This window comes from Podarcis cretensis, assembly GCF_951804945.1.
Source record: "Podarcis cretensis genome assembly, chromosome: Z".
Lineage (NCBI taxonomy): Eukaryota > Metazoa > Chordata > Lepidosauria > Squamata > Lacertidae > Podarcis > Podarcis cretensis.
In genome coordinates this window covers 8,664,560-8,690,438 of record NC_137184.1, presented here as the reverse complement: position 1 = coordinate 8,690,438, position 25,879 = coordinate 8,664,560, and the positions used below count along the sequence as shown (strand labels likewise).

General features: G+C 45.6%; 2 protein-coding genes across 14 annotated transcripts in view; one reads left to right on the top strand and one right to left on the bottom strand.

Moving 5' to 3' along the window:
• SLC31A2 (solute carrier family 31 member 2) overlaps positions 1-25,879 on the bottom strand; it is a 543,264-nt gene that overhangs the window by 216,706 nt on the left and 300,679 nt on the right. The gene's annotated exons all lie outside the window — the stretch shown is intronic.
• Positions 1-25,879, top strand: part of CACNA1B (calcium voltage-gated channel subunit alpha1 B) — a 326,691-nt gene that overhangs the window by 293,160 nt on the left and 7,652 nt on the right. For 8 of the 13 annotated variants that reach the window (XM_079961868.1, XM_079961878.1, XM_079961877.1 and 5 more), the window contains 6 exons: positions 8,333-8,441; positions 9,482-9,586; positions 10,587-10,699; positions 11,194-11,315; positions 13,135-13,276; positions 20,451-20,600. In XM_079961868.1, coding sequence (XP_079817994.1) covers positions 8,333-8,441; positions 9,482-9,586; positions 10,587-10,699; positions 11,194-11,315; positions 13,135-13,276; positions 20,451-20,600 — 741 coding nt within the window. Of the gene's footprint in view, positions 1-8,332; positions 8,442-9,481; positions 9,587-10,586; positions 10,700-11,193; positions 11,316-13,134; positions 13,277-20,450; positions 20,601-23,917; positions 23,954-25,879 lie in introns of all 13 variants that reach the window. The other 5 variants (XM_079961879.1, XM_079961871.1, XM_079961874.1 and 2 more) reach the window with 2 other exon arrangements.

Genomic DNA, 25,879 nt, shown 5'->3' with positions numbered 1-25,879 from the left:
GAGACATACTCCCCTCTGAAATTCTGTAGACTCATTGCCAATTAGGATAGAAAATTCTGAGCTAGATGGACCAATGTTAGTGCATTTGTCTTGCATGCAGAAAGCCCCATGTTCAATCCACTGTGTCTCCAGGTAGGGCTGGGAGAGATGCCAAGCTTGAAACTCTGGAGAGTAGCTGCCAGTTCAGTGTAGACAATAATGAGTTATCTGAACCAGTGGTCTCACCGAGTACAAGGCAGCTTCCGATGTTCCCATAGTTTGACTCAGTGTTCTCCTATCAATCTGTCACCTTCCCTTTAAGAGACCTGGAAGTCCACTTCTATTGGTGCCTCTTATGCAAGATGGCAAGGAGGGAGAGACAATGTAAATTTAATATTTTATGCGAAGGGGAGTTTATGGGTGAGTCTCCGGGCTCCTGTGGGTTAAGAAATGAAGCCATTTAAATCCATTTGAGTTTGACACCCCTGTTCTAGTTTGAAACATTCCGCATCTCTGACTAAGTCATTACAGCTGTGGTGCCCATTACACCTTTCTAGCTAGCTGAGTTTCTACCTGTCCATAAATATATTTATTCCTGGTTCATTTTTCGGATTCTACCTTTCCCCTTCCTTTTCTGTCTGCATCAAGTAAGAGACCAATTATTCCCAATCAAGGCTGTCTTCATGGCAACATGTGCTTAGACTTAACAAATCCTTAGGGTGCATTGCCTCCAGCTCTGTGTTCACTGAAAGCCAACATGTTTCTTCAGAAAAAGCATGTGATACAGTTCTCCTAGGACTGTACCACTTCAGAATGCAAGGGAAAGGCACTGCATCTGGAATGCAGGGATAGACAAGCTATGTCCTCCAGGTGTGTTGGGCTACAATTTCCATCAGCCCAAGACAGCATAGTCTCTGGAGTTGTAGTCCAAAACATATGGAGATTACTTGATCATCTACCCCTGCTATGTAGATTGAGAACTGATTTTCCATGGCACTACTTTCTGTATTAATATGTTCAAGTCAAAGCAGTAGATGTGTTCAACCCTGGTACACCCATTCTACATTGTACCTGCCTGAGGATGTGGTTCACCCATCTGGGAGTGACATCCCTGCAGCTTCTCCAGCTCCTCAAACACACAGGTGCATGGAACTGAAGATTCAGCTACAAATCCTTTAAGGATTGTAGATAGTTCTTGCAGGCGATCAAGCCACTAGAAAGAAAAGTGCTGCAAACCTTCTTAAACCTTCAGGTGTCTGACTCTTTGCTGGGACAACATATTCTACAGCTCATCTAGGAAGACCTATTGGGAGCTGCCTGGGGTCCTGAACTCACTGGAATAAACTCTGCTAATTGCTACCGCTTCCCCTGCAGGACCTAAGTCCAAACAGAAGGGGATCTTTGTCTTAAATGAACATGATCCTCTTTGTAGAAGGGAAATTATTTCCTGCAGAGAAAATTTGTTCCTAGAGAGCATGGATGTAAAACAATCCTCCAGTAACCACAGAAACAGTGATTCACCTTTGTTCCAGTGAAAGCAGAATAAGAGATTCCTATGTTAACAAAACAGCTGCAAACTTTTGCATTGCCTTTCTGCAACAGTCTATTCAGATCAGATCAGGTTTGTTTATTTGTATTTAGTCATCAGACCATCACAAAACTAAAGGTTAACATTATGGAAGTAACACAAGGTAACACAAACAGAACTCAGCTCAAGTCCAAATACAACTATATGCAACAAAAACAAACTTAATATGTGAAGTCCATCTTTGACCAATCCTCTGGCTGATTGACATCCAATGCCATTTTAAAATGTGTTGGGCAGGGGATTACTGGGTTATTATTTTTATTTTTATTTTCTTTTTCTTTTTATTAGGTATTTTGTGTTTTTATGTTGTGAACCACCCTGATACCTGTGGGTATAGGGCAGTATAAAATTTTAAAATAATAATAATAAATTACAATTGCCCCTCTTTTAATAAATATTAATATAAAATAAATTTATGCAAATCTGAATGAAATTATATAATCAACCAAAATGAATAGAAGCTTTAAAAATATATGACGCAGCATTCTGTTTTAAGAGACTGACCTATATTTTACATTTCTGGATAAGGATCAGTGTAGAGTTTTAACTTATTTAACTCGTTGCTAATTAGAAGAGGTGGTTCTGAAGGAGAGAGTAAATTGAACATAGGTGACACCTTAAAAGCTTCCTTAAATACACTCTTAAGAAATAAATGCTATAGAATCATTGACTCACTTGAGCTCAGTGAACTCACTAATGTATTTTAATTTGCTCCAGACAAGGATTTAATCAATCAGAAAGTGGATTCTGCTCAGTTGTATGACAGTTTCTTGCCTCTCAATTTTGAAGTCAAGAACGCAGTGAGAAGGCAAGCAAGACACTGATGAATTAACATTGATGAACCCAGGATATGCAAGATTCAGTTGCCTGGGATTCCAGTTGCATTCATTCAGTAACTCCTTCTTACCATGGCCACTATCTAAGTACATCATACCATTGAGAGGCTCATAAAACCTGTACCCTGTTCAGGGCTTTAGGTTCACAGGAGAAGCAGGTGCAGTGAAAGCTGGATTTCTTCTGGGAGACATACTCAGGTCAAGTCATGCAAACTCTTGGTGAATTTTTAACAGAAGTCAGTGAATTCAGGACCATGGACAGCTCCCAGTGGGCCCCACTGGCTGTATTGTAGCTATAGCAGGACGTTGTCTCAGCAGAGAGCTAAAGCTTATGTAGGCTGTCAATTGCAGTTTGTCCTGCTTCCCTAGGGGAAGCCGACTTGTCTTTTTTAATCATCCCTTGCACAATTTTGCATCCATTGACTTCTGAGAGATTGGGAAGATGTAGATGCTGCAGGAGGGTGCAGAAAACAGCACCTACATAGAGCAGCCTAGACTTCACCCTCTTCTGAGTATTGTTAGACCCTGGGGCCACAACACTAAGGAGCAAAGTAATGTAAATGGCCTTGAAAGCTCAGAGCCCTTTAAGGCTTGTGGCTGTGCATTTTCCCCTCATGTCACTGTCAGCAGGTGGAGTTTGGGGAAAATGATTTCATGGGCCAGATTTGAAACCCTGCTGAATCATTTGAATGAGCAAGGTCCCAATAGAACATGTGCAGCGGATACTTGCAGAAAGTAGAGTTCAGCTGTCCTGCTCATCAGCTGATTGGTAGTAATATTGAAGCCTCAGGCCCTTTAAAGCACTACACAGTGTGCATTCAAAGTGCCTGATCAACTAACATCATCGTGACATCAGATGACTGACAGGTGGGCAGCCATACCCTCCTGTCAATTTTGTGCCACAAGATTAATTTGGATAAAGATCTGGCCTGTGGAGTAAAAAAAGATACAACTGTGCTCAAAAGTGGTTCACTAAAAAAAAACAAAAAACTGTCAAAATACAGTAGTACCATAATGAACATAATTTTTAAAAGTATAGCACTGCAAAATAATACACAAAACCAGTGCATTTAGCCTGCATTAAAATGTAAGTGAGCATAAAGCAAGGATAAATCTCATCAAAAGTTCAAGTAGAAATACCCAAGACTTTGGATCCAAAAGTACGTCCAAAGCTAATAACAGTAGCACCTACCAGTAAACCCCACCCATCCTATACGCCTTGGCCCAGATTTCTGTCTTATAAAGGCTGTTGGGGCTGGAGGATAAAGTGAGGCAGGTGCAAATAGCCATCCCTTGATAGCAAGCACAGAAGTTTATAGTCAGTGTTAGCCTTACTCAGAGTAGACCAATTGAAATGAACAAGCATGGCTAATTTAGGCCCATAAATTTCAATGGGTCTGTGCTGAGTAAAACCTAGTATGCTGCAATCCAGAGTTTTGTCTCCCCCGTCCTGGTTCCTCCCTATCTTTTTCTGTAGCAACCACATTCCTATGCCTAGGTGGTCTTTTCTCTTCTAGGACCTTCTTAAGAGCTACAATCTCCCCCTTTATACCTCCTTCTGTTGCCCCATCCCTCTCTGTGCTTGTATATTCTCGCTACTCTGGCAAGAGCCAATCCCTGCAGAGTCGTCATGCATGACACTTTATCTTGCTTGCCTTGGTGTGCATGCGGTAATATCTTTACAGCTTTGTTCTATGGTGTAACAGGAGAGCTGCATCCCAGAGATGTGCTGGGGCTTCCCAAAGGGGGTGCTCTTTCTCACTGTAGCATGGTTCCATTTTTAATATCAGAATCTGTATTGACTGCATTAAGAAGAGGGTGGGCTTATGCCACACACTCCACTCAACATCCACGTGTACAGGAAAAGGCATGAAAGGGGTTCTGGGGTAGGGATGTTGGAGAATCCCATCAGAAACAGGAGCAAGATTTCTGCAATTTACATGTTCGTCAGAGCTAAAATGGGGTCACTGAGGAACAATGGTGGAGGTATCAGCATGCTTGAGGAACCCTAAGGCTTTCAGAAGTAAAGGAAATATAAAGGAAAACATCCTAAGATGACACATCTGCAAACACCACCACCAAGCACAAGCCCAATGATGACTGAAATTCCTCAGTGGTCATGGAATGTGGAGTGACAGGAAACATAAAATGGAAAATGGGGGAGCTAGACTGTCCTTCATTTACCTGGAACCTTGAATTGATGTGAGAAGTTTATTAGTGATCCATTGGGTAGACTATTGCCTGCACACTTCTCCTTATATCTTCAGTAAGAGGGCTGGTAACTTACTTCTGTTTTAATAAAAGGTGAACAGACAGACAAAGGGGTGGAATATTTCACACCAGACCTTGTGGCTTACCTAATTTTATGGCAGAGGTGGTCACTCAGTTCTCATTAGCCCCAGCTAGCATGGCCAGTGCTTAGGAATGATGGGAGTTGGAGCCCAATGAAACATTTGGAGAGCTACAGGTTTTAAGCCACAAGATGCTTGCAGGTGTAACCAGATTTCTTGTCTTGTGTGGTTTGAGAGAACAGACCTGGATGTTTCCCCACCCCTTTCAAGTAGTTTATGCACATTTAATAGTAAGTTCCCTTAGCAGAGAAACTCAGTCTGACCCTTGCTCACAACATTAACTGGAACAAAGTTTTCTCTCTCGTGTGCGGTTTAGTTGCACTCTGAATGATTTCCTTCCTCTGTCATAAAGGATGGATGAGAAAACGCCAGGGAGGAAACATGTACAGTGAGCACTTAAGAAGCTTCCCTTCTGAGAACCAGTCTTTTCTCTTTTTTTGAATTGTAGAAATATGAATGGGCACACATTTGACTTGTTAGCCTCTGTCCTGCTTGCCTTCTAAAGCCCAACATGTAAGCAAAGCAGCTTCTACTTCAGCTATAGGTTTAGGGCTCCTTTGACTGCCATCTGAACCATCTCAGAAAATCCTCTGATCACACACAGAGAGAAAGCTGTTGCAGTAGATTCCCTAGATCACATCTTTCATTCCTTTTTGTGAGTTACCATAAGAAACAAAATCTGGCAATGGGGTGAAACATGCAGCAGTTCCTCATTCTTGCAGGGCTTATCCACACTTACCTTTCCTCCATACTTTCCAGGCATGGTTCCCACTTTTAAACTCCACGTCCAAGCAACAATCTGCAGAAAACCTTAAATCCTGTTTGTTGCACTTCAGCTTTAAAGACTGGGTTTTTGTGAGGAAACTCTGGGGCAAATAAAACGAGTGCTTGGACCCAGAACTTTAAAGCACAACCTGTGCCTGGAAAGGTAAAGGTAAAGGGACCCCTGACCATTAGGTCCAGTCGTGGCTGACTCTGGGGTTGTGGTGCTCATCTCGCTTTACTGGCCGAGGGAGCCAGCGTACAGCTTCTGGGTCATGTGGCCAGCATGACTAAGCCACTTCTGGCAAACCAGAGCAGCGCACGGAAATGCCGTTTACCTTCCCGCCGGAGTGGTACCTATTTATCTACTTGCACTTTGACGTGCTTTCGAACTGCTAGGTTGGCAGGAGCAGGGACCGAGCAACGGGAGCTCACCCCATCACGGGGATTTGAACCGCTGACCTTCTGATCGGCAACTCCTAGGCTCTGTGGTTTAACCCACAGCCCCAGAGCAGGGCAAAAAGTAAGTGTAGATAAATTCACAGGCAGGAGTTGCATGGATCTGAATAACCTCAGATTACTAACAGCACAAAAACCAGGTATTCTGAGGTTTGGGGGGGGCGTCTAGGCTTCCTTCTGGCTAATTGATGCTCATTTCCAAGCCCCCCCACCTGGATTAGGATACAGCTCTCCTGAGAGAAATACACACACACACACACTGGCTTTTCTTCAACTTCCAAGCATCTTTCCCCCTTTCTTTTTCCCTGTCACTCACTGCAATGGATACAGTGGGACTGTCTGAGTAAGTTTGGACCATGGGGCTGCATTGAAGAAGGTAGGATTCTGCTGCTAACATTTTCTGTGCTGACGACAGCAAAAAATGGGTGGCAAATTAGATCTGTGTTGGGGGGAGCTTAATTGGAATTTAACGGGTGGTATCTGATGCCCTCATGCCATTAATACAATGGGACATTCTCTTCTTTTCCCAGACCCACCCTATGCACTCTCTAAATGTGCTCCGAGGGTAAGGGAAATCCCAGTTCAGGTTTAGAACACAGGGGGACTTCTGTTGCACAAATGTAAATACTTAGCACTACAAGAGATTTAGCACTACTTTACATTCAAGCCAGCATGTTTTGAATTGCTTTGACACCTAGGTGTGTTTCTCATGGACTAAGGCGGTGGCTGCTATTCCTGAAGCACTATCACTCATTTCATGCCTTATTTCCTCTTTGTCAGCAATTATTCCCCAAGAGCTCACTGTCAGTTCGCTAGTTTCCAGATAGCACCTTTGAGGACATGCTTCGTACAGGCAATAGTTTATCAATGGTTTCATGTAGAGGTTTCCAACCTTTGTGAGTCCACGGTTCATTGACCAACTACATTCTTTCTGTTGCACCCCTGTGGGGCTCAGGAGCCCACTTATGTCACCCCTTGCCTGAAGATCTGGCAGCCCCTCACCCCCTATCGAACCCTCTCCCTTATGGATTGTTCTCTCAGCCTCCTCTCTTCTCCCCTCTCCTTGGGAGTCCTCTGGGCAGGTGGAGCTGCCACCCCTGGTCTCTGAGCTGCCCCTCCAAAAGAGAGGTGCCTCCTCCCACTGCTCCACCCCCTGGCTAGCCTCAAAGGCATCCTTCACCTGGGGAGCTTGTAGCCAGGGCTGCTGAAACAAACAGCTGTGCAAGCCTTTGGGAGGCAGAGATGTGAGAGGGCATCAGAGATGGGAGGGAAGGAAAGAGGCAGGCATTTGGGGGCTGGTTGAGGGCAGACTGAAGCTAGCAGGGCAGTTCACCACCCACCCCAATGCAATAGTCTCCTCTGTTTAATAGTTATTCCGTATCCCCAGAAAGCCCTGGGCAATGCACAATTCCCAGGATTCGAGTTGGGGGGTATTGACTATAAAAGCTTGCATAAAAGCACCCTGTATGGCAAGAATGATATTGATGGCTGCTAGCCATGATACCATCTCCAATAGTAGCTGTAGAAAATAGGTATGTCTTTTGATACCAGTTGATGGAAACCACAAGCAGGGAAGAGTCCTGTTCATGATCTTCCCAGAGGCATCTAGTTGGCCACTGTGAAAGCAGAAAGCTGGTCTAAGATAGGTCTTTGGCTTGATCCTGCAGGACTCTTCGTATGTTATTAGGCCAAAGATTATTTTTTTTTAAATGCTGCCATACTGCCATTTTTGAAGTACTAAAACACAGAAAGAAGAGCTGGTCACTCTGTCCATGGAGGGAAATGCAGGGTGAGATGGTTTTAAGGTATAGAAAGACAGGTTTAGGTTATAGCTGAGAGTTTCCAATACATAAGTGAAGCTCAGCATTCATTCATACATTCATTTTATTTGTATGCTGCTTTTGCACACAAAATAAGAAATCATGCTCCAAGCAGCTTACAATAAACAGGGATGCATTTCAAACAAACACTACCAAAACAACTTCATAATAACATAGCAAAACAAAAACATAATATGCAAAAGCATATTTCAATACTATAAATATAACAAAATTACTTAACCAGCATGCTGCATCCCATAGCAAAAATAACAAGGGAGCTTCAAAGTTTCACCTTAGTCCTAGAAACACCCCTCCCATGATGTTGGAATATTGGAACGTATTGAGATTGTGGATATCTGGGGCTTGTTACCTACGTCAGCATATGAAAAGTTAGCATTGTGGAATGTCAGCTCTTGGTAATCAAGCTTACTCTGAGGAGGAACGAAACTGAGTACTAGAAAGTGGGGTGGGCGAGTATGAGGTTTGGGGAGGGGAAATAAGTTGATCAGCATTGATAGAAGCCTGTCTGTCTCTCAGCGCTTGGTAAGGATGAATATGCCAATCTCAAATGATGACTTGAGTGTCCACTTCACATCTACGCTGATGGCCTTGATCCGCACTGCCCTGGAAATCAAACTTGCATCAGGTGAGACAACAGCAGCTGGCTTAAAATATCATAATTGTGTGAATAGGAATGAATGGGGAATGGGGATGGGGACTTTGGCCCATACATTTTCAAAATTGATGTATGGAAATGGGCAAATTTCAGATTTTAAAGCAAGATTTCCACTTTACTAGACCAGGACCTCCAGATGTTGTTGGACTATATTTCCCAGAATCCCTGACCATGCTGGCCTAGGGTCATTGGAACTCTGAGTCAAGAAAACATCTGGAGGATCACAGGTTCCATAGTCCTGCATTAGCTTCATTAAGCTCAGTGGTAGCACATCTACTTTGTATGTAGAAGGTTCAATACTCCATGTCTCCAGGGACAGACCTCCTACCTGAAACCTATAGAACTGCTACCAATCAGTGCAGACTGAGCTAAATCAACCAGTGATCTGATTCAGTACTTTGGTGCATTCTGGAAGAGCTTCTCTCTTCAGAGAAGTAAGAAGTAAGAGTGTTGACATTGCCCACAGTCTTTTCCCCCTCCATGGAAGAGGAGCTATTCTCTACCGCACTCTCTTTTTCCCTTTTCAAGCTTCCTGCAGAGTAAGAATAATACCCTTCCTCATAATAATAATACCCTCCCCAAAGGGTAGGAATAATGCCTTTCCTTGGGGCCATCCAAGAAAGCTGAGTGCTTGCAGATTCAGGGCAGGCAAAAGAAAAGTACTTCACATAATAGTTAAGCTATCGGATTTGTTCTCCCACAATCTCATGATGGCCATCAACTTAGAAGGCTTTAAAAGAAGTTTATGCAAATTCATGGAGGATATGTTTTATCAATGGCTGCTAGTCGTAGCGACTGGCTATATTACCTCCAGTATCAGAGGCATATCTGAATGTCAGATATTGGGAATCATGTGGTCCTTCCTGTGGGCTTCCCATTGGGACATCTGGTTGACCACTTCAAGAAGAGACGTACTTTGCTTTATAAGCCTTTGCTCTGGTCCAGCATGGAGCCTGGTCTGTGAGTGAAACATTTTCTTCCTTTGTATCACCTGGCCCATGGCATGGCAGGGATCCTGCAGCTTCAGTGTGACATCGAGCTGAGGAAGGAGATCTCGCTAGTTTGGCCCAATCTTTCGCCAAAGACCTTGGATCTGCTAGTACCACCTCATAAACGTAAGTCCCATATTTCCCTTTGTACCACATTGATGGCATAAGCATTAACATTTACCCTGAGAAGTGTTTTAGCAGGGATAGGCAAGCTATGGGGACGCTTCAGCAAAACAAGGAAAAAGGACATCTTCCCGAATTCCTCTTCTTGATGTGCTGTACAGTGCTTTAAGGGCTTAGGCCCAGGCCTGGCTGTCAGTACTTTATTGCTATATACTAGATGGGAAGATATGGAGAGTAGGAAATAGGTCACTGCGCAAGGGCCTCCACTCTGATCTAGGTATCAATCTGTTACTTTGCAGTGCCGCTGAATTGACTCGGGGAGATCCAGGTGCTGAATCTGTTCGGGAGTCCTACACAATCATGTGCTTGAGGGGCAGGAGTGAGATGGGGACCTGCTTCTCCTTCTCCCAACCCCCCAGACTTTATTTATTATTACATCTCTATCCCACCTTTCCTCCAAGGAGTTCAAGATAGCATCCATGGTTCTCCTGCTCCCCACCTTATCCTTACAAAAACCCTGTGAGGCAAGCTAGTCTAACACTCTAACCACTACACCATATTGTCTCTCCTACACACCTCTTAATTTTGCAATGCAGTTTCCCAGCCAATGGGTACAAAAATTCATATGTTGGGGGAAGGCATGCTTGAAAAGTATTACATTAGTATGCATTATTCATTAGTATGCAAAAATCTGTATATTTGGATAAATTTTACACTGAAATGCAGATTGCTACAGAAATGTGGAGAACTAAATTTAAGATTGGAAGTGGGAGGAATAATTTTTTGGTGGCCTCATTTTGATTTTAAACAATAGGTACCAGGCCATCTGAGTTTGGTCTAAGAAAGAATTAGGATAGCTCCCCACCCAACTCATGAGAATCTAAGATTTCCATTCATACTGACCCCCCTCCCACTGCCTTCACCTTTTGCTATTCATCAATTCTGTTCACCCCATCTTTCCCCCCCTCTTATTTTGTTTTTCATTTTTTGTTTCTTTGTCCAGCTGAAGCCATGACAGTGGGGAAAGTCTATGCAGCCTTGATGATATTTGACTTCTACAAACAGAACAAGAACACTCGAGATCCTGCCCATCCAGCACCTGGAGGTCTTTGCCAGGTAAACAGTCTTTTGCACCCTTCACTGCCACTATGTCACTGTGGAGATCAACAATGAGCCAAACTTCACTGACCTGTAGGGGCAGTACAATCAGCTAATAGAATCTTGTTTAGTTTTACCATGGTCTGGTGGTTATTGGCTTGTAGTAACATTTAACAAATCACATCTAACCTAGAGGTTACCAGAGCATAAACATCAGAAAATTGCAGTAGTTGCTCCTGCTTTTGCCTCTGGCGCTCCACTGGCGCTCAGGGTGAAAAATGTATCCCACCCTTACACTAAGCTGCAACTCCCTACTAAGGAACAGATAAGATTTGTACAGCTTTATTGCTGAGGGATTTGCCAGGCAGGGATAAGGAGGAACCCCTGTCCAGAACAACTGCCAACCTCTACCTCTGTGGCAGCACTGTATGAATTGTTACCAGAGCACATAATCCTTCCTTCCTTCCTTCCTTCCTTCCTTCCTTCCTTCCTTCCTTCCTTCCGCCTTGCAGACTGGAACCGTGTCCCTTTTCCACCCGTTGAAAGCAGCGCTTGAACAAAGCCAGCCTTCAGTATTCCCCAATGCTTTCCTGCGCCAAAAGAGCTCTGCTTCTCTCAACAATGGAGGTGCCTTGTGAGTACCCAGAAAGTTCTCATTATTTTTGGCTAAATTCTCACTGAAGTGGCCGAGCTGGAGCTGTGCCTATTCAGAGTGCAGGTGGGGTGAAGGAGCTCACCTGATGGAATTTGTCTCTGCACACCAAAATTCCTTGCATTTAGAGAACTAGCATCAAAATTTTTTTTAGCCCAAGACTGGATAAGCTGTGGTCAATGATCAAGAATGATGGGAATTAAGAGTCCTACAACATACTGAGGGCTACAGCTTTCCCCATTTCTTCTTCTGTCTAACTTGCTCCCTGATATGCTGGTTTTCTAAGTGAGGAGATTGATTTCATTTTTTAAGATAGAGCAGTGTTCCATCATGTCTGTCCCCACCTGCAGTCAGAAGTTGCATGGCTTGAGCACAGGTTTGCCACCTGAGTGATAACTAGGTCATTCTTAACCTGCAGCTGCTAACTACCTGACTTTGTGGTTTGTTTGTTGCCTGCAAGGAAGGGTTTCCCCAGCCTGCTTTATCTACAGTGTTGCATTATGTAGATATATGTGTTTTATTATGTATAACATGAAACAGTATAAGCAGCAAATAATGGGTATCAGTCACCAGGTATGAAGCAAAATACAGCATGAGTATAAAGCAGAAAATAATAGTATCAAATCACAGAACCGTAGAGTTGGAAGGAACCCTCAGAGGCATCTGCTCCAATCCCCTGCAATACTGGAATCACAGCTAAAGAATCCCTCACAGAAATAAATATAAACCAGTCATAATCAAAGTATATTTTGGTATGTTTGTCTGTACATCACTCTACAGCATTGTGTAAGCTTATCAGTCAAAGCCATACCCTATCATACCAGCACCATTTATCAAGAGCAAGAGTTGCTGGAACTCACCATGAACATGTCCCTCATTCTCTTAGAATGACAATGGCACCCACCTGAGAGGTGCCAGAACTAAGTTCCAGGGAGTTCTGGCCAAGAAAATCCCTCTGCATCTTTCCAATGTTACCCTAGCTTCATGCATGCTGCCAGAAGGAGGTGGTTTATATGATTCTTACAAGACAGATCATTGTTGCAACATTATGAGTTAGGAGAGCAAAGTTAATCCTGGGTCCATTTCTGTGCTTTTGGACAAGTCCCACCAGAGATGGGGCAATGTACCAAGATTTTGGTATACAGTACAGTGGTACCTTGGGTTACAGATGCTTCAGGTTACAGACTCCGCTAACCCAGAAATAGTACCTCAGGTTAAGAACTTTGCTTCAGAATGAGAACAGAAATCGTGCAGTGGCAGCAGGAGGCCCCATTAGCTAAAGTGGTGCTTCGGGTTAAGAACAGTTTCAGGTTAAGAACAGACCTCTGGAACGAATTAAGTACTTATCCCGAGGTACCAGTATACCTGAAGGAGCGTCTCCACCCCCATCATTCTGCCCGGACGCTGAGGTCCAGCGCCGAGGGCCTTCTGGCGGTTCCCTCATTGCGAGAAGCAAAGCTACAGGGAACCAGGCAGAGGGCCTTCTCGGTAGTGGCGCCCACCCTGTGGAACGCCCTTCCAGGGGCGATAAACAACTACCTGACATTCAGAAGACATCTTAAGGCAGCCCTGTTCAGGGAAGTTTTTAACGTGTGATTTTACTGTATTCTTGGTTTTTATGGAAGCCGCCCAGAGTGGCTGGGAAGGCCCAGCCAGATGGGCGGGATATAAATAATAAATTATTATTATTATTATTATTATTATTATTATTATTATTATTATTATTACCACTGTATTGCATTCTTTGCAAGTTCTCTCTCTCTCTCTCCCTCCCTCCCTTCCTTCCTCCCTTTCATGACAGACCAACGCCAGAGGGAGGAGGAATCAAGGAGTCTGTTTCATGGGGTACTCAACGGACTCAGGATGTGTTTTACGAAACGAGGACACCAGCATTTGAGCGTGGCCATTCAGAAGAAATTCCCACTGAGCAGACAAGCAAACAGGTGAAGGTTAAATGTACTGTTTTGGTACAGGAGGAGGCTTCACTGGGCTAATCCCAAAAGCTCTGCTACACCAATGAAATGTACTTTCCAGTCTGCTGGCAGCTGGCAGAACAGAACAGCAGGCCTGGTCCAAGAAATGTTGCTCCCTAAGACAAAGGACAAGACCTCTCCCCCTTCCCATATTCTGTGTACTAAAGCCAGTGTTTGAAAAGGCAATTTTAAAAATGCAAACAATTTCTGACCGAAGGGAAGATATTCCAACACATGCCCACAGCATGTGCCTTGATGCTTTTTCCTGATTACATCACCAGCCCCTAGCCAAACTGGCCAGTTCCTTCTTATAAAGAAGCTGTGGAATCCAGTGTGCCTGAAACTTCCATTTTTTTGTTGAATCAATCTCCGTTTGAAATCTAAAGAAACATTGCATATGGATGCTAAAACAACTTTCCATTGATTACACTGCATGGAACACCCCATTGCAATTTAATTTGTTATGCAATATTGCTTTATACAAGTGAAAGGTGCCCCCAAAGTGATTTACAGGAAAATTGGACTGCCAAATTACATAATACAATATCATTGCGTAAGAAGATTAAAAATTGACTGGCAGAGGGGCTGGAGCACTCCCATGCCACTGTAATGGAGTTGGTATCATTATCCTTGGGACAACATTACTGAATCAGTAGCATAGCATGGGGTGTGGGGTGTCACTGGGTGCATGTTTTGAGGGGGCATGCGAGGGAGCTGTGGAGACAGCTTCCTCACACAACAGCCCAATGGCACCAGCCACAGCTCCATTCCTAGGTCAAGCCTAACCTGGGAGCAGAGAGAGGACAGTTGGCGGTAACACTGCCACCCACTTCCTAGGCTGTGGCAGCTTTCTTGCACCTGGCCATAGCTGCTCCACTTCCAGGGCAAGCCTGACCCGGGGGTGGACCCAGGGATGGAGAGAGAAGAGTCAGCAGCAATGCTGCAGCCCTCTCTTCTGGTTTGCAGTGCACAAGGAAGCAGCTCCACTCTCGGGTCAGGTCTGACCTGGGGGCAGAGAGTAGGAAGAAAGCTGGTGGCAGCTCCCTCACCCCTCTTCTCGTCTGGGTTGTAGCATGCAAGTGAGTTCCCCCATGCTGCTTTGTGAAGCAAGCCACAGCGGGCTCCCTCTGCTCCCCACCCCCCTCATGGATGTACCCCACATGCATGACCTGGGTGGCTTTAGCATATGCTCCACCACTGTGTTAAATTGTCATGTATATAAATTGAATTGACTTGGGTATAAAAAAGAAGTCACGTGGGTGGTGCTGTGGTCTAAACCACAGTGCCTGGGGCTTGCCGATTGGAAGGTCAGCAGTTCGAATCCTTTCAACAGGGTGAGCTCCTGTTGTTTGGTCCCAGCTTCTGCCCACCTAGTTCGAAAGCACATCGTGCAAGTAGGTAAATAGGTAGCGCTCTGGCGGGAAGGTAAATGGCATTTCCGTGCGCTGCTCTGGTTCGCCAGAAGCGGCTTAGTCATGCTGGCCACATGACCTGGAAGCTGTACGCCGGCTCCCTTGGCCAACAAAGCGAGATGAGCTCCACAAGCCCAGTGTTGTGACGTGGGGTTTGTGATTTCAGCTCTCTTGACATAATATGCTGGAGACAGTTCTCTAGTAACACTTCTTTATTAAAGCAACAAGACTGGGGCCTGATGGAGGGGAGAGCTACATTTATAGGGACAGGGAACCAGCTAGAAAGGATCCAATTTTGGAGGGAACAATATCAGGCAATCACAGTCCTGCCTTTTGGAGGAAACCAATAAGACAGAGGATCCAAATACAGCAGCTTAAATGAACCAATAGTAGCTGTACCCTCTGGAACCAAAAGGCAGTTACTTTACCCTAATGCAAATACAGACAATAATAATACAGATATAAAATCCTTTGACTCAATACACAACACCCCTCCCCCCTTAGTGAGCACAGCAGACGTAATCTCTCAGGTATGTGGGGTCCTACAACTTCTACTTGATCTCCTGACCATTCCCGGGTGTCCCATGTGAAGCGTCTCAAGAACCCTGTTTCTCAGTGGTGCTGGGATGATCACCCTATCTCCCCACAGGAGACAACCCTTATGCATGGATAACTCGTGCTGCCTTGTTGCATAAGGCCTGAATTTGTCTTCATGCAGACCACCTGGCCACCCCCTCCCCACCCAAGTGAGCACACGGGAGAGAACAGCATCTTTCCTCGTTTTCTCAGCAATATCAGTAGCCGTTACAGGAGCCCCCGAAAGTGTTTCCAGCATCATTATGTGCTCCGCTGGAGCAGGATCCTCATTACTCCCGCCAGGCAGGGGCAATCGACTCAGCGCATCAGCGTGCCACAACCGTTTCCCCGGCACATGGGTCAAGGTGTACTGGAACCCGTTCAGGAATATAGACCAATGCAACATTCTGGGGGAGAGAATTTGTGGCATTTGTTTGTTCGGGTTGAACAACCCCAACAGTGGTTTGTGGTCCGTTTCAATGGAGAAATGACGACCATACACATAATCATGGAACTTTTTGATTCCTGCCACAATTGCAAGCGCCTCTTTGTCAATTTGAGCATAGTTGCGCTCCGTGGGCGACAACGTACGGGAATAGAAAGAGATGGGCTTTTCCGACCCATCCGGTTCCCTATGACTCAGCACCGCCCCCAGGCCGTATTGAGAGGCATCACATGCCAGGACCAGCGGCTTCGATTCATCATAATGAGCAAGGACGCTCTTGCTACTCAGCATTCCTCGCAAGGAGTCAAAAGCCTTCACTTCCGGGTTAGCGCGATCGGCTAATGGCGGATTCCCTCCGAGCTCCGGAGGGAATCGGCTCTGCTGAAGACGGGTCCTACCACACCGGCGACGCGGGGACCCTCAGAAACCGCAGGCGCGGAAGCCTGCGGACTTGGTGACTCGGTGGGCACCTTTAAGCGCCCTTCCTGACCCACGAAGAGCCTTTTTAAAGGCTACGGAGAGGGTACGGGGAGCGGCGTGGTGCTGAGAGTAGACCGCTACTTCAGTGGAGCGAAGCCGCGTGCCATGGCCGGACAGCGCTGACTTTTTCCCCAAAATTCGGACTGGAAACAAATAACCCGTGAGTAGAATGGAATTTGGACTTTAAAATCTATATCTTTGAATTCGGTACAACCGGGGGATGTGCTAAAGGGAAGTCCGCACCCCCCTATCTACAAACGATCTAAAGCAAGGATCGGTGGACTAAGGTGGAGAGTACTGTTTTTGGTGTTAGATAAAAAATATTTCCATGAGTTTGACAGAAGAAGCTGGAGAGGGATGACAATGGCTGCAGAGGGAAAATTACTGGTAGAGATAGAAAGAATGTTTTTTCTCGTGGGAATCCTGCAAGAGCAGAGTACGGCTATGAACAAAGAACTTATGACCTTGAATTCCAAAACAAACGACTCTGCTGAATGCATAAAGGATTTGCCTGATAAGGAATCTGCAGCTGAACCAGAAAAAACTTTTTTGGAACCGGTGGAGAGAAAAGAAGGAATGGGAAAAGTGCAGGAAAATATCAATCAGAAGCCCATATTGTCAGGAAATAAAGAAGAAGATCTTTGGATTACAAATCTGCGAAAGATGAGAAAGATGAAGGAGGAAGTCCCGGGAGCACTTGGAATATTGGAATTCAAAAGAGTAAAGAAATATGATTGGGACTTCCTCCTTGAGTATGGGAGATCAACTGACTTTTTGCAGCAACTGCTATTAAGTATCTTGGATGGAAGAAAATATGATGTGACTGAGATAGAATTCCTTCGAGACCTGAGGACCAACAAAAAGGGCTACCAACAAAATCGGCAGAGAGAGACTGATAGAGACTTGAAGGCCTCTGATGTGAGGAATCCGGGCTAGGATAATTGCTTGGGAAGGGATGGAAACTGGGGTAGGGAGGGAGGGGAGAACAGAATTTCAAAATTTTATGATTTTTGTATTTGGCCATTATGACATATAATTAACAAAAATACAAAGGGAGAAATTCGTGGAAGGGTAATTAGGTTGACCTTAGGGGAAAAAAAGATTTAATGTTTAAAAGAGAATTGGATAAATTAAATTTGGATAAGTAAAAAGGATTAAGTTTAAAAATAACAATAATATGTTAAAGATGGGAGATAAGAACTTGCTGAACTAATTTTTGGAATTGGGATGTATGAAGAGGGGGTGGGGGGAAGTCAGGGAAAGGGGGTAATGAAAATAAGAGTTTAAAAATATATATATATTGTTTTTGTTTTTGTTTTTGTTTTATAAAATGTGAAAACCTAATAAAAATTTTATAAAAAACAAAAAAACAAAAGCCTTCTGCTGCTCCTGCCCCCATCGCCACACATTCTTTTTCTGCAACAGTCTATGTAATGGTTCAGCTACCGAAGCTTTCTGGGGTAAGAACGAATGATAAAAGTTAATAAGTCCCAGGAATGACTGCAACTCCGTCTTGTTCTGTGGTCGTGGTGCCTTGATGATGGCCTTAACCTTAGCATCTGGGGGGTGGATGCCTGATGCATCAATTTTAAACCCCAAGAATTCCACAGTTGGCACCCCAAAACTGCATTTCTCTTTTTTTAGTTGCAACCCCACCTCCTTGAACTTGAGCAACACTGCACGGACACGCGCAACCAGTTCCTGTGGGTCTTTTCCAGCAATCAAAACGTCATCAAAAAATGGCAAGACCCCCGGCAGACCTCTTAACAGGCGTTCCATGAGCCCTTGAAAAATCCCTGGGGCCACACAAACTCCAAATTGTAATCTGTTAACTCTGAACGCCCCTTTATGTGTGAAAATAGTCTGTGCTTCCGCTGATTGTGGGGTTACTGGCAGCTGTTGGTAAGCTTGTGCCAGGTCAAGTTCGGCGAACACCTTGCCCCCACCCAGTTTAGCCAACAGATGTGATACGACTGGAATGGGGTATGAGTTTCCCCTGAGTGCCTTATTGATAGTACATTTGTAATCAGCACAGATCCTGACTTCCCCATTTGCTTTAAGGGGCGTGACGATTGGAGTCTCCCACTTAGCGGAGTCCACGGGTGAGAGAACTCCCTGCTTGACCAATTTATCCAGCTCTGCTTCGATCTTGGGTTGCAGTGCAAATGGCACTCACCTTGGTTTGAGTCGGATTGGGGCCACCCCAGGGTCCAATTCGAAGTCAGCTGGGGGCCCTTTATAACAACCCAGTTTTCCATTAAAGAGACCAGCAAATTCTTTGCATAATGCCTCGCTCATCTCAGGGCAGGTTTGGATTGAATTAAGCCCTGATATACTCAGTCCCAGGGCGGGGAACCAGTCAGTGCCCAGGAGACTGGGGCGACTGCCCTTCGCAATCACCAGTTTGAGTACCGCCTGTTTGTCCCGGAACTGTACTCTCACGGCACACATTCCCATGACATGGATGCGGCCCGCTGAGTATGACTGCAAAGTTGCCGGGAAGGGTTCCAGAGGGGGCAACTTACCCCTGGGAAAGAATGTCCTCGCGGTCTGGTCCGACACAATAGTGAATCCAGATCCGGAGTCCACCTCCATGTCACACAGCTGACCCTCAATCTTCACCTTGACGTGTGCCTTGCCTTGCGCTGGAAACTGCACGACCCTCCCGTTGATCTCCGTTACGTAGTGGCAGTCCTTTAGAACATGGTTTGCTGTGGCCGATCTGTGATGCTCCAGTCTAGGTGCTCCTGTCGCTCCCAACGGTGCCGATCTACAGACCCTGGCGATGTGACCTGTCTTTCCGCACGTCCGGCGCATAGCATCCCGGAAACGACAACTCTTCCGCTCATGGTTTCCACCACAACCAGGGCACCTGCCTCGGTGATCTTTGTGCACTGTGCAGGCCTGATGCACTGACTCGACCCCACGGACTGGGCTCTGGCTCGGAGTAGCCTCTAGCTCGTCCATGGCATGCGCAACTTCTATCTGTGGCTTAGGGGCCCTGCGACTGGCATCAAGCTCCTCTCTTTCATAATTCTCCGTGGCGGTGGCCTCCTTCAAGGCTGAAGCAAGGGTAACCTCTTCTTTGGCCACGATGCGTCTTCTGGCTTTCTTGCTGCTCAGACCACCGATAAACCGATCCAGGAGAGTCTCTTCCAGATCTTTGAAGTCGCAGTGCTGAGCGAGCTTCCGCAGTTCAGCTAGAAATGCAGATACAGACTCCCCAGCACGCTGCTGCCTCTTATGAAACTCCATCCGCCGGGCCATCTTGGTCTCAGTAGGCGCTAAATGGCTTGTTAGGCAGGCAAGAATATCTTTGAGAGATGTCTCACTTAGCTTTGCTGGGGCAAGCAATGCCTTGGCCAGCTTGAAGGTCTCAGGCCCACAGTAGCTCAGGAATGTGGCCCTTCTTTTGCTGGCATCGGTGATTCCTTGAGCCTCTGCGAAGAACTCGAAGTGTTCGACGTAGTCTTCCCACGTGTGGGGCTCTGATGGCTGGAAGGGCTCCAATACCCTTGGACTCTCCATTGTCCTGTGGGCAGGGTCGTCTTCTCAGCTGGCCAGTGAGTCTTGTTCTTAGCTACAATCCGGACTCTGAGGCAGGGCTGCGTTTAACCGCTCCTCAGCATTCCGGATCCCATCCTCGTCGCCAGTTGTTGTGACGTGGGGTTTGTGATTTCAGCTCTCTTGACATAATATGCTGGAGACAGTTCTCTAGTAACACTTCTTTATTAAAGCAACAAGACTGGGGCCTGATGGAGGGGAGAGCTACATTTATAGGGACAGGGAACCAGCTAGAAAGGATCCAATTTTGGAGGGAACAATATCAGGCAATCACAGTCCTGCCTTTTGGAGGAAACCAATAAGACAGAGGATCCAAATACAGCAGCTTAAATGAACCAATAGTAGCTGTACCCTCTGGAACCAAAAGGCAGTTACTTTACCCTAATGCAAATACAGACAATAATAATACAGATATAAAATCCTTTGACTCAATACACAACACCCAGAGTCATCCACGACTGGACCTAACGGTCAGGGGTACCTTGACCTTTACCTTTAAAGAGCCAAACACCACTGAGCTCAGCTAAGCATGCAGAGGGGCCATTTATATCTTACCTCTCCCTCTGAGGATGCAGCAAGTCATTTACCATGATTACTGAGAGCTTCTTCTTCTTCTTTTTGCCAGCTCCCTGCTTACTTCTGTGCTTCTGCCCCTATTCTCTCTCAGGTAGTAGAAATGCGAGAGATCAGTCCAACAATGGCCAATGGTGAGCACCAGCCTGGCCTGGAGAGCCAGGTGCGAGCTGCCTCCATGCCCCGCCTGGCAGCAGAAACTCAGGTGAGCGCAGGAGGCTTAACTGGCAATGGAAGACTTACAGTAAGTCAGTGATTTAACACCTTCTTTCTGTCTGTTTGTCTTGTCACCTGGAAGACCTTTGGGAGGTTTAACAATGTGAGTGCTGCAGTGGGCAATTTGATTATGCATTTACCGATCACATAAATAATTGTGGTGTGATCTGGAGCAAGCATTCCCCATTACAGACAGCTTCTCTGAGATCCATCCGCAGTCAACAGAAAAGCAACAGGCTCCAGATCCTACTTGCTAGGCAACTTTGTTTGCTGGTTTTGTGTATGTAAGTATGCATCTAATCATAGGGATCCATAACTTTTCATATATCTTTCACCAAAAAGCCTGGCATTCTACAGACTCAGCTTTCTTCAGTAGAAACAGAATTGTACCACATTTTCCCTGAGCCTGCCTGCCTACAGAGCACTCCTCTTTTGCTAAGTTTCTCTTTTTCCACAGTTAAGATACAGCTACACTTACAAACCTAAACCAGTTTCCAAACCTGTTTAGCCACCCCACCAATGAGTTCCAGGAAGGGGCTCGGACATTCTTCCAACATGAATTCTCAGTAACCTCCTGGAACTACAAGTTCTCATGGTTTTTGTAGAAGAAGATTCAGTGGCTGAAGGCAGCCTCCAACTGTTTTTTAATTTGCAATGCAGACATGCTCCCAGATATGCTTCCAAACCCAATAGAAAATTATATATGTGGAATTCACATGAATCCTGTGGCATAATTAGGTTCAATAAGTGAGGTAGAGTTTTCTAGCTAGCTAGAAGTGGTGGGTACATAGTCCACTGCATGTTGGATCCCCTTATAGTAATTCTGGGCTCATCCACACCTTCATCTGTGCCACATTATCTAAGTCCGTGACTAAGCAGGGCTTTTTTTGTCCTGCCACTTTCTCCAGGAAAATACTCAGTTTACTGCTGAATCATAACAAACATCAATTCATGTAAACGCAGTTGCCGTATTTTCCACTTCAGCAATGGGACAAAAAACAAAACCCTCCTGCTCAAAGCCGGACCTAGAAATCACAGGCCTGTGCCTAGAAAGCATGGCTCAGACTGAAGTATGGATGAGCTCTCAGTATTGGTTAAAAGGTAATGTGAGGCATGACACGAGTACCCTAGACAGCTCTGAACAGCGCTTGGGCTGAATAATGCATAAAAGCAGAGCTCAGAAGTTGCTTCAGCAGCAGTTATTGCCAGACTGAGCCATATATAAGATCTGTAACTCAGTACCACCTGACCTCACAGGACGAGAGGATCATGGGGTGCTGTGGCAAACTCAGAATAAGGAATAATTCACCAACTGATTCTATTGATGGTGGTCATTGATTTAATTCTAGGCGTGAAACTCTCCTGATTTCAGTTGCATTTCCCAAATTGAATTACTTACTAAGGATCTTCTGCCTTAATAAGAGAACCAGAAACATTTCATCTGCAGGAGATATATTTTTAAATCCTCCTCTTTTGCTTAGATAATGCAGCCTCAATCATCACCTGTGTGACTGAGCATTGTCTAGTCTTTCATTTCAAACACCATTCCATCATTGACACATGGCTGGTGATCATTCTCCAGCTGCTCTTGGACCACTTCAATTCCCAACCCAGACAACAGGATGTCACTGCCCTAGGTTCCTTCAGCTAGAATTAGAGATGTCATTGAAACTTGCATTTCTTCACTTAAAAATGAGGAAAGCTCATCATTCTGACCTCATATGCATGTATTCCTCAAAGGAACAACAAAACATCATGCTGTCTCTCAAACCTCTCATTCCCTTTCTTCAACACAGTCCACCACACCCCTGAGATCCACTTGCTTACCTCCTTGCTTTTCAGTGGTGACAAACAGGAGGTTTTGCCATTTTTCGCCCTCCATCACTGGTTGGCTGCATCACAGCCTACCATGAGCAATTGGGCTTGGGAAATATAGTTTCCCAAGGACCACAAACACCCACAGCAAGGGTGGGCTCTCTCATTTGCTGCCACTGGAGCAACAGAAAGGTTGGAAGTGGGTGGGAAGGGTGGCTAGAGCATCATAGGTGAGTTGAAATCTATAACAGAACAGAGCTGACATTTCTCAGAATACGTTTTTTCCTGAGACACTTTCTGAGATTTTTTCTCACACACTTTGAAAAAGGCCAAATATTCTCCAACTCTTTTCTTGTGGCAGCTGCCATTCCCACCCACCCCTGCCTCATCCCTTAGGGGGAAAATAAATTCTGCTCCGGCAATTGCTAATGGTGAACTCTGTCCCCAAGATTTCCTCCTGCACCTAGAGAAATTTAGCTGAATCCTCACTCCCTGGGTTGTGTGTCCATGCATAGGGTAGAAATTTTAAGAGGTCTCCATCTCATGCTCAAAGCCATGATTTCCTTATTCTTGTTCTCCCTTCCTACATCATGCTAGAGCATGGGTGAGGAACTTATAGTCCGCCCCATGTTGGTGGACTCCAGCTCTCAGCAACCCCAGCAAGAAGGACCAGTTGTAGCCCTGTAAGGTTTGGAGGGCTGTATGTATAATGGGAGAGAGTGAGCAGAAAAGGGATTAAAGAGCAGCTGCTGGTACTCCACCTCCTTCTCAACACCATCCCCAGATTGAGCCAAATAGGAAACCAGTGATGGGAAGGAGCAGGGGGAGCTTCTGCAACTGAGCATTTTCTAGGGACTTTACTAAGCAGTGCCTAACAGTGCATTGCGGTGCACCTTAGCAAGTGATCAACAGTGCTGTCCCCTGGCCCTAAGGCCTGAGTTTCAGAAACTTTTCCATCTGTTAATATTCTGCATTAGTTGGGTGTAAGGCCTCCCTCTGGAGCAGGGATGGGAATCTTTGGCTCTCCAGACATTGCTGGACTCCGACCCCCATCAGCCCCAGCCAACATGCTTCACAAGGTAGGGTGATGGGAAATATAGCACTCCAACATCTAGAAGGGCCACCCTGTTGGATGTCCCATGCTTGTTGAGTTGGAGTGTGTAAATTGTAGTTCCAGCAACACTTAGAAGGGCCATGGGTATCCACAACCCTGCTTCAGAGAAGTCTGAGGAGATCTAACCTCACTTTCTTCCATTGGAAGTTCCATTTGAATAACCAATCACCAGTCTTGACTCCTCACCAAGTTCCATGGATAACGTTTGACTAACACCCATTTCTGTCTCTTGTCTCTTATTCATCCCCCCTTCCCTTTACCTGTTTGTCTCCCCTCTCTGGTTGCCCCTTCGTCCCCACCCTTTCTTCCCCACCTCTCCATCATCTCGTCTGCCGCACGCACCTGCTGTGATGTCTGACAATGGCTGTGCTGGTGGGGGCTGCTTCCAATATATTTTCTGTCCGAATTTCTTGCAGAGAGGCAAAGTGCGGTCACCGGGGCGTTACCTAGCAGTATGTAGCTTGCTTGAACTTAAAAGTCGTATCCTCTCTAAAGTCTGTTCAATGAAGGGTGGGGAAGGTTTTTTCCTTTGGGGCAACCTCCCAGGGGCCACATGCAAGTGGTGTGTGGGACCAGAGGCCAAATTCGGGGCAAGCGATAAATGGGAATTCTTCCTTTATACAATAGGTGAGTTTTTACAAACAGCTCTTTCCATCCTCTGTCCCCAGGCAAGCAAGCAGTGTTGTTGGAGTTAAAAGACACATTCCAGCCAGGCAAACACACTCAAGGAGAGTATGAAGCAGGAGGAGTGAGGGGTGTGGCCTGGGGGGGGCATCACAGGGGCCAGATAGAAAGGCTTAGAAGGCTGCATTTGCACCTCAGGCTGTCAACCTTTTTAGCTCCCCTTTCCCCGCCTGGGGTGGCAATCTTCCATTATAATGAAGCGTGTTCTGTGTTCAGATGCAGAGCCAGCTCCAGATTTAAATGGGCCCTGATTGTTCTGGTAGTGCTCCAAGCCCACTAGCAGCCCTAAATAGCCCTAGCTGCTATTTAAATTTCCCACAATTCCCCAGAGCGATGGTAGGTAAAGGCTTTGCAGGAAAGTTGAATGGTGACCATGTACAGCCATCCTAAGGACTGTTCAGAGTGTGGAATGCTGCTGTTCAGGATTCTAGCAACTCCATTCCATTTCCTGCTTTTCTGGGTCCCGTCCCCCCATGGCAGCCAGCGTGGTCACTGTGCATGCTCAGCCTCATTGGGCTGCTATTTGGCCCTCCTCCTCTCACGATAGAACTTTCCAACGCCCCTCTCTATATCTATCTTTGTACTTCTGCTGACTCTCAAGGTTTATTTATTTATTTCATATATTTCTGTGCCACTTAACAGTCTTGAAGGGGCTGAAATTTTCTCTAAGCTAGTTGGCTACCTCATTCTTGTCCATGGGTGGTGCCATTTTGGCTTCAAGAATAACAACACATGTTGACCTTTGGGAACAGGGGGAGAGGGATAAACAAAATCTCTAAGTGGTTTAAATGATGTCCCAGCCACACTGAAGTGACGAATGGATAAGTGACTAGGGTGAACATCCTTTTTGGGAGTTGTGTGTTTATAACTTTTAATTCAGAATTTCACAAACTGGGAAAATGTCTGACATGTACCACAGGCTGTCTAGCTGGAAGTAAGTCACTCTTGGGGCTTCAGTTACTCCTGGGCTACAGCCCCAGCACAACTTCAAAATCTAAGATCATTCCTGGAATATATCAGATAAATCAGGCTTCCTCAGCCCCGGCCCTCCAGATGTTTGTGGCCTACAACTCCCATGATCCCTAGCTAGCAGGACCAGTGGTCAGGGATGATGGGAATTGTAGTCTCAAAACATCTGAAGGGCTGAGGTTGAGGAATCCTGACATAAATAAACACCCTTCCAGACATAGGCCCCATTTGCACTATACCTTTAGAGCAGTATCATACCAGTTTGAACAGTCATAGCTTCCCTCAAAGGATCCTGGGAACTCTAATGTGTTAAGGGTGCTAAGAGTTGTTAGGAGAAACCCATATTCCCCTCACAGAGCTACAATTCCCAGAGTTCCCTGGGAAGAGGGTTTGATTGCTTAACAACTCTGAGAATTTCAGAAAACAGGGGTCTTCTAACAATTCAAAGCACCCTTAACACTCCACAGTGCCCAGTATTCTTTGGGGGAAGCCACAACTGTTTAAAGTGGCATGGTACATCTTTAAGTATATGGTGCAGATGGGGCCTGACTATAGAGCTATGGCTGCTATTCATTCCAATGTGGGAGCTTTGGAGCAGACCTTCCACATGACAGGTCACAGATATCTGTTTTTTGGAAGCTGATGGTGCTTTTTCCTGCCCTCACAATGACAGGATGTGTATGTGTCAGGGACTCAGCGGGAGCGCAGGGAGGAGAGGAGATGGA